Here is a 9,286-nt window from a genome sequence, read left to right as displayed (position 1 = left end):
AGTGTTTCAAGAGTGTCTGGGTGTAGGTGTTGTATCATGGTGTATGTGATTTTGTCTGCACCTGGAGCTGATGGCTTACATGTGCTCAGAGCAACCTTCAGCTCATGAATTGAAAAAGGAGAATTGTAAGAAGTGTGCGACTTGTTGCGATCACGCAGGGACTTCTTTTCTACAGATGTTTTGTGTTTCATGAAAGTGTTTGTGCCTGGGATTCCAGTGTGTCCCCTGTTGTACTAACCAGGGGCACGCTGTGTGTCTGTTGTCCTTTTAGTTTTCGTATTCGTGTCCAGACTTTTTGTGTGTCTGTGTAAGAGTTCTACATATTCTACATTTCACACACTAGTCATTTCCCACCCCGCAGCCATCCGCGCTCAGCAAACATGCCTTGCGAGCGCCGGCTGCGGACGGGTACGTTGTTTGCGGAGACAGACAGAGGCAGGAGGCGGCGAGGGCAAAACATCAATGGCAGCATTTATTGCAATGTGCAAATCAAATATACTGCATTCAGACTACTCGTAGGCCATAACGGTAACACTGGGAGCGAGACATTAAACAACGCTAGAGATCGAGATGGTTCGACTCACCGATGGCATACCGGAGCAGCGGAGTGCGGCAGAGTGCGAGCGCGGTTGCATTCTCCCAGCTCTTCCGGACGCGTCCCGTTGTGGCGCGTTCCCCAGGTCAGGACAAGCGCGCCGAAACGTCCGCACGCTACCGGATCCCCAAGACAAGAGGCCTTCCTCACGTCATCCGACAACCCACCACACTTCGCCTTTTGGTGGCGCTAGTATCGAGGAAGAACTGGTTCTTCCTCGATACTAGCGCCACCAAAGGGTCAACGCCTTCACCAGGGCGACAACAAACCGTCCGGTCATTGGCGCCCTCCCGTATGATTCCCGTCGCGCGAGCGAGGCGCGTTGTGCGCCGTTCCGATGGGAAGCTAGCCAGAATGGGGTGCGTGTGAAAGTCGCGATCCCCACAAAGCATAAAGGTAAACTTAAAAAAACGCATAGCCCTCCTAACCCAGCAGGCGCAAGCATATGCCGCCGATCTCCAGAGACAAAATTGCCACTCTTTCTGCAATCAGCTCCAATGCACTGTCCACATAAAGAAAATGTGGCATCTCCTCCGTTCCCTTCTCGACAACACCAATACTAAGAGATACACAAACTATCAAATACATCAACTAATCCGCAACAGCGCTCTCCCCTCTAAAGAACTCCTGAAGTTGATCCGTGACCATCTTTTTGGCGACCCTACTACCTACCCACCCATCCCCTATGCATGCTATACGGGCCTAGCTAACAAAGCAGTAGACGCCCCCGTTACCCTCACTGAACTTCAAGCTGTCCTGGCCCGCCTCACCCGCAACACCACCCCAGGAAAGGACCATATTACCTACCGCACTCTCCACAATCTCGACGAGGACACACTCCAAGACCTCCTCGAACTTTACAATTATCACTGGCAGGGGGGAAGTCTACCTGAACAGTGGCGACACTCGAACATCATACTGATCCCAAAACCCAACAAGCCACTGACGCCTACTACTCTTCGACCAAGCTCGCTGGCCTCATACATCGGTAAACTCTTCGAACACCTAGTACATCAGTGCCTCACACCTGGAAGACCACAACCTCTACCCTTTCACAATGTTTGGTTTTCGGCAACACCTAAACACCTACCCACTCAAGACGTCCCCCTGCAGCTCAAGCAACAGGTGGTCGACCACCTGAGCTGCACCTCTCCCAAAACAATCTTAGCGCTCGACGTCAAAGGTCATTTGATAACGTCACCCATGAAGCCATACTGGAAAACCTCAGTATCACAAACTGCGGCGTAAATACCTGCATCGGTAAACTCGTCCGACACCTAGTACATCACCGACTCACACATAGAAGACCACAACCTCTACTCTTTCACAATGTTTGGTTTTCGGCAACACCTATCTACTCAAGACGTCCTCCTGTAGCTCAAGCAACAGGTGGTCGACCACCTGAGCCGCACCTCTCTCAAAACAATCTTAGCGCTCGACGTCAAGGGTGTATTCCACAACGTCACCCACGAAGCCATACTGTAAAATTTCAGTACCACGAACTGCGGTATAAATACCTTTCGCTTTGTAAAAGCCTTCCTTGAGAAAAGAACAGATACACTGCGACTCGGCCCACAACTCTTGCTTACTTTCCACACCCCGGCAAAGGGCACGCCACAAGGAACGGTTATTTTGCCTCTTCTCTTTATATAGCTCTGCTTCACCTCCTTGACACACTGCTAGCCATTGCCGGCCTACGCCACGTATTCTACGCTGATGATCTCATTCTGTGGACCACCAAGGCTCTAGCGGTGAACAACAGGACATCCTTCAGCAAGCAGTCGACACCACTACTGCTTACCTTCAACCCAGAGGATTGACCTGCTAGCCATCTTAGTCCACCCTACTGGTCCTCAGCGCCAGCAAAAGAGGCCGCCCGGCAAAAGAGGCCCCCCCTGACCCACAGGTCACCATAGCTGGCTCTTTTATCCTCCAAGTTACCACGCTCAGGATATTAGGCGTTCCCTTCCACCGGGAGGGTTCAGGCTCTACCCTACTCCCCCAACTGCACCGAACAGTCTCTCAGCTCATCCACCTTATACGCCGAATCCGGGGATCGGCGTACGGTGTAAAAGAGCCAGACACTTGCCTACTTGTCGAAGCCCTCATGGTGAGCCATCTCACCTACGGATCCCCGTTTGTGAATCTCAGACCCAAAGAAAGCAGCAAGCTGGACGCCCTATTCCGCAAAACTTACAAGGCTGTCTTGCGCCTCCCTACATTTACCTCTAATGACCGTCCACTACAACGTGGGCTGCGTAATACCGTCAGCGAAATTGTGGAAACCCAACGAACCTTACAGCTATAACGGTTGGCCCTTACTCCCACTGGCAGGAGCGTGCTTCGCACCATTGGCCGGTCCACCCCGTATGCAACCCACGAACTTCAACGCATAGCTATTCACATTCGCCAGCGGCTTAGGGTCGGCCCAGTCCCAAAACATATGCATCCAACGTTAAATAGGGGAAGGCGAGAAGCTCGTGTAAAACACTCACAAGGTGATATTGTCACGGATGACAAGACGACAGATGGATAGAGTAAGGCAAAACAACTGTTTTAATTAGGCGAACTTGTGCCCACCGAACTGAAGAAACGCGAACAGGGAGGCCGCCGTCGAGAAAGAGAGCGCTCTTGCACGGCGAACGCGTTCCTCGTCGAGTCCTCCCCACGTGCGTCCGCGAGCTGTGCGCTGGACGCCACTCGGCACACTTGCGCGTCCTACCCGGCGCAGAATCTTCTCGAACGCGGTCGCATGATGCGGCGCTGTTCCGGTGGTCGCTGGCACTCCCCGCTCTCACTAAAAATGGAACGCTTTGTCGGAGCGTGTGGCGTGGAGGTGCGGGGTAATCGCAACCCATGCAGCGTACCCCTCCGACACGCCGTGCAGCAAGCCCAATTCTGAGCCCCGGACGGCGCGCCTTCCTGGATCAGGACCAGCCACGTACAAGCCGACGTCTACAAAATCAACCGCCCGAATTTGGACTCTTGCACGACGGAACGAGGACGAAGGCCAAATTCGTCATGACTTCCCAAGGCCAGCAGACGGAAGCCAGTGCACCGCAAATCATCTACATGCCCATCGCCCCTCGGGCGCCGATGCCCTTCCGTGGGGAGCCATTTGAAGACGTGGAAGACTGGATCCAGTATTACGAACGGGTCGCCCGCCACAACGGATGGACCCCGAAGCAATGCCTGGAGAACGTCTACTTTTCACTAGAAGAGACTGCCAAGTCTTGGTACGAAAACCACGAAACTTCACTTGCATCGTGGGAAATCTGCAAAGACGACCTAAAGCGGGCATTTTCGAACCCGTACCGACGACAGCGTGCCGAGGATCTCCTTCAGACAAGGGTCCAAGGTCCAAATGAAACCGTCACCAGCTTCGTGGAAGGAGTGCTCCGCCTAATTGTCCGCGCCGACCCGCGGGCCAGCGAAGAAAAGAAATTGCAAACTCTTATGAAAGGTGTGAAGAGTGACATCTTTGGTGGCCTCATTCGTAATCCCCCAACGACAGTGAGTGAGTTTGTTACTGAGGCAACAAACATTGAAAGGGCGCTACAGGCAAGAGCTAGCCACTATCACAGGCTCACTGGCGGCCCTAGTGTCACTACACTGGCGCACAACCACCGTGAAACGCTTGCCGCCGAGCCCGGAAATCTTCGAGACATTATTCGTAGCATCATCCGGGAAGAACTTAACGCCGCCGTCCCCTGCGTGGCTTCCGTGGCCGATAGTCGACTGGACGTGACCACTGGCGGCACCGAACGCACTAGAGACACAATTCGCGACATCATCCGGGAAGAATTGACGAAGATGCTTCCATCCTCTGAACGCGCAGCATCCGTTTCCATCGCGGAAGTCGTTCGGCAGGAAGTGCGACGCTCCCTTGTGCCAGAACCCCCTGTCCAGGTTGTCCCTGAGCAGCCAGCCTTGACGTATGCAGCCGTAGTCCAAAATTCGCCTCCCGCAATTCCTCGCCAATACCTGGCTCCAACACGACGGGAACCTCCATCGCAACAATACGCACCCACAACCCATCGCGGCCCCCGGAAAAGCGACGTGTGGAGGACGGCCGACAACCAACCTTTGTGTTTCCACTGTGGAGAGGCCAATCATGTCTACCGCCACTGCCCCTACCGCGAACTTGGACTCCGCGGATATCGGCCGAACGACCCGTGTCCAAGATACGGCCAGCATCCACGGAACATCGCCGAGTATTTGCGCCGCCCGCCGTCTCCGCCACTGGTTCAGCGCCGAGAATCCCGTTCGCCGTCACCCCGTCGCCCAGCGTCTCCTGCTCGCCAACTTCGCCGTGAGAGCCCCTCTCCCCTGCCCCGGCGGGAAAACTAGGCACGGCAACCCCGGGAGGTGGGGTTGCCGCCGGCAAAGTTAGCGAAGAGCCTCCAGCGGCGTTGGGACGCAGTGAGTCAAGTAAAGGTGGTCTTCAACACGGCATGCGTTTTTCCGTGTCAAATAACCTCAATGTGATGATTGACGGCTACGACGCCATTGCGCTCGTCGACACTGGAGCAGATTATTCCGTCCTTAGCGGGAGCTTCTCACGCCGTCTTAGGAAAGTGACGACTGTGTGGGATGGCCCTGAAATACGGACTGCCGGGGGGCATCTCATAGCACCTATCGGAAAGTGTACCGCTCGTGTTATAATTAATGGCGAGGCATGCCCCGTGAATTTCGTCGTTCTGCAGAACTGTTCTAGAGACGTCATACTCGGAATGGACTTTCTGTGTGAGTACGGTGCTATAATCGATCTTGGTGAGGGCAGCCTGACGCTTCGAAAACCTGCCGCGCCATCCGAAGACCGGCGGCCGATATTCACGACGGCACGAGTTCTAGATGACCATGTGAGGGTACCTCCACGTTCGGGAGTTTTCTTGCTTATTGGCACTGATGCAAGTACTTGCCACGAAGCCCTGGTTGAATGCAATACTCAGCTTCTCCTGGAAAAAGGCATTGGCATCGCAAGGGGTGTCACACAACTGCAAGATGGTCGTGCCACAGTTCTTGTGACGAACTTTCGGGACGAACCGCAGCACCTCACGAAAGGTATGGCAATAGGCTACGTCGAAGACATCAGTGATTTCTCGGACGTTTCACCAGTGATAGGAGAGGCAGGTTCACCAGGAGCAAGCTCGACTGGACTCGTGGGGCTCGACGTAAACCCAATGCTTTCGTCGCAACAGAAAGACGATTTGACCAGGCTACTAGATGAGTTTCAAGACTGTTTTTCGAATACAGAAGGTGTCAATCGAACTGCCATTGCCAAGCACAGAATAATCACTGAAGATTCCACGCATCCCATTCATCAATCGCCATACAGGGTATCTTTCAAGGAGCGAGAAGCTATACAGAAACAAGTACAAGAAATGTTACGAGATGACATCATCCAGCCCTCAAACAGCCCCTGGGCTGCGCCAGTAGTGCTGGTGAGGAAGAAGGACGGGACACTACGATTCTGTGTCGATTACACGCGATTGAACCGCGTAACTAAGAAAGATGTGTATCCTCTACCCCGTGTGGACGACACGTTTGATCGACTACGGTGTGCTCGTTACTTCTCATCAGTAGATCTGAAGAGTGGCAATATGAAACCGACGCCCAAACGGGCTACACGGATATCGCCCATACTCCCAACGGTTCACACACCACCCTCGTCACGCTGGACTCTACTGGCCATCTCTCCACTGCAGCCACTTACAAGCAGCTACCAGTTCCCACAGCAGAGCCACTCGCCGTCGCTCACGCGACCACCACCACCAAAAACAGTCCTACCTGGCCATCATCACCGATTCTCAGCAAGCATGCTGGTGGTATTAAGCTTGCCTAGTACCCCCTCGAGCTCTTCCCATTTTTCAGTGTCCCCCGAAGAAATAGATATAACAGTAGTTTGGAACCGTAGCCACTCTGGTCTTGCTGGGAATGAAGCGGCCCATGCCGCAGCCTGCGCTTTCCACAACTGGGCACTCCCCTCTCCAAGGCTAGATACCACAGGACATCCAGATTCTGCAAGCACCCCTTAACACCGCTGGACTCTGCCTTTGGCTACATCCTTTCCCACTGTACAAAATCAGAAGAAGGTACCCTCCTCCTCACCAATCCGTTACCCCACATGAAACCTATGTCTATCGCCGCCTTCAGACAGAAACTTTCTATAATCACACGATTCTCTCACACATCTCCCAATCCCTCTTCCCCTATAACTGCCAAGCATGTGACCTTCCTCTTACCACATTTTAGCTAGTCTTCATCTGCCCGCAGCACCCAACCCCCCTTCACTCCCCCCCCCCCTTGAGCAGTGGGTGTCCGCTCTGACCAGATCGGCACCTTAGCAGCAACTCGCCCTGGTGAAACGAGCTCTGGAATTGGCGCAGGCTCGCAGCCTCCTGGACATGGGAGGCTGACCACTTCCCCTTCCCTCTCCCCTAAAGCTCAAATAAATGTTTTTACTACCACCCACCACTGACCATCACCTAATCATTTATACCAGTCTTCTGGGCAAGCCTAATTAACTGCGGTTACTACTGACAGAAACGACGTTTTACTTTATCTGTACGCTAGTGTTACCTCAAAACGTGGTGCGGGTACGAACGCCGATAAATGGTTATTACGCGTAGACCTAACTCCATTGACTCCAAGAAGCCGCTCTTAAGTGTTTGGAAGGAATACAAGAAGGAAGCACCCACTACGGTTACAAGTTATACTGAACTCAGAGACGTTTCCATGCGGAGACTGTTGAGTTCTCTGACTTATACTTTTCCTGGTTCAAATCTTGGCTCTCTATAGTGAGCCAAATCAGATGTAGCAACATGATCCTCTGATTACTGGTGTTTAACCGGTTTGAATTCCGTAACACACTCACGTGAAGAGTACTATCTGGAGTGCAGTGTGTGGCAGTTGTAAGGTGCTCGTAATTATTCGTATTTTATAGCCTCTAATTAGCAGTTCTCGCGTAAGATAAAAATGATTTTATTTGTTAATCCTTGACATCGTGGCCTTTTTATTGCACGTGAACCCTACACATAACTCTGAAACTACGTGAGCATACTCTACCAAAAAAAACTAGGTGTGTGGCACCGGTCTCGCTTACAAATGTGGGAAGAAAGTTGTTTATTGTTCTGTTGATTTATATCGCAATTTAGGCAACAGATTACCGCCTTTCGTGATATTAGTGTATTCCTCAAAGGCACTCATGCGATAACATGATTTAGTATTCACCAGAGTTCTGATACATACGCCACGAGTAACACCATTGCAGTGATTGGGTGAATAGTTTTGCACAGTCTTAGTTAGTCATTTAGGGAGGTAATTAAACTAAATAATATGCAATCACTAGTGAATAAACACTTGTGGCCAGATGTTTACGAGGTGTTGTTATAACCAATTCATAAAAGTAGTCGCCAGAGGGCGCTTTTTCAAGAAACTCCAAGCTTCTTGGCATAGGTAGCAGTAAACACAGCTGATATGAAAAAAACTGCATGCAAGAAGTTACCTATTAAGCAAAAGTCGAGAAAAAGCAAGCAGATCACGTGTACGAATGATTTTGGAGTTTGCTGTCTTACATCAATCTTGTTTAGGTCGGGAACCTAATTCTCAGTAAGAATGAACACAGGTTGACAACAGCCATCGAGGAAAGAAAAGGTTAGGAGAGGCCTTGACGTCACATTTGTGAAGCCGAGTCCCGCCATGACTTGAGCCCACGGAGCCCAGCACTCTATCCCATCATCCTTTGCTGTCTCTGGTTTCATTTGACTAACATGGCGTCGCCCTGCCCTCCCGCTTCGAAGCGAAAACAGCTTCGCCGCTAATTCCTCGGTGCGATGTCATCTTCTAACCTATTGATTTCGCTTTCAATTTGCCCACTCTAACCCTCACCTAAAGTTTCAATCAAGAAACGGCCTTCGTTTTTGAGATAGAAGGACGATTTTTCAGCTCTTAAGCCTGGCAAAGTAGCGTTTGTCGTCGTCACAACAACAGGCTCGCGGGATGGCGAACGCAGACTCCTCCGATGGCAGAGTTTGCAAACTGGCCTAATTTGAAAACGTTTGTCGTAGCGACTGCGTTGGTTTGCAAGCGTAGCGAGGCAGCGTCATACCAAGCGCCTTAAAAGTTTGTCCGTTCTATTCGCCCAAAATTTGGCCGCCGCAGTTGTAAACAAGTAAGCAACATTGTCTATGGGCTCAAGAAAATTCACGTGACTTCCTCCACACTTTTCGCAATGCATTGGGGTGCTAGGGGCCTCTCCTGAGTATTCTTTCCCCCATGACAACAGCGCAGACCTCTTGAAGGATGGCGGAAAAATTGTACTTTAAAAACTGGTAAACCTGTATACGCAATACCTAATGACCGCAAGTGTTCCAGGATTTTGGAAGAACGCGAAAATCATCCTAATGTATAAGAAATTCAACATGAAGGACTTGAAAAAACAGGCCGATCAGCTTACTGTCAGTCGTCTGCAAGATTCTTACCAAGGTAATCGCTAACAAAATTTCAGCAACCTTAGATTTCCGTCAGCCTAAACAACAAGCAGGGTTCCGTAAAGGCTATTCAACAATGGACCATAATCACACGGTAAATCACGTGAAAGAGAAGTCTGCTGAGTATATTGAACCCCTATATATAGCCTTCATAGATTATGAGAAAGCATATGATTCGGACGAAACCTCAGCAGTCATG

The 9,286-nt window shown here is 51.3% G+C and overlaps 1 protein-coding gene across 1 annotated transcript; it reads left to right on the top strand.

Moving 5' to 3' along the window:
• Positions 1-3,451: 3,451 nt before the first annotated feature.
• On the top strand, positions 3,452-4,945 carry LOC144175635 (uncharacterized). Its single transcript, XM_077704687.1, has 2 exons — positions 3,452-4,196; positions 4,287-4,945. Exons 1-2 carry the CDS (start codon positions 3,452-3,454, stop codon positions 4,943-4,945), a joined length of 1,404 nt encoding a protein of 467 aa, XP_077560813.1.
• The last annotated feature ends 4,341 nt before the right edge of the window (positions 4,946-9,286 follow it).

Source organism: Haemaphysalis longicornis, unplaced genomic scaffold (genome assembly GCF_048455015.1).
Source record: "Haemaphysalis longicornis isolate Haplotype H1 unplaced genomic scaffold, Haemaphysalis longicornis Haplotype H1 scaffold_3, whole genome shotgun sequence".
NCBI classification, from domain to species: domain Eukaryota; kingdom Metazoa; phylum Arthropoda; class Arachnida; order Ixodida; family Ixodidae; genus Haemaphysalis; species Haemaphysalis longicornis.
The sequence above is the reverse complement of the archived record's forward strand: the minus strand, read 5'-3'. Positions and strand labels throughout refer to the sequence as shown.

Bases quoted from the DNA above. Each gene is read 5' to 3' on its own strand.
- LOC144175635 (XM_077704687.1), top strand. From the start codon at position 3,452: ATGCAGCGTACCCCTCCGACACGCCGTGCAGCAAGCCCAATTCTGAGC. The intron at 4,197-4,286 runs GTGTCACTACAC...TCATCCGGGAAG, and splicing joins CAGGCTCACTGGCGGCCCTA to AACTTAACGCCGCCGTCCCC.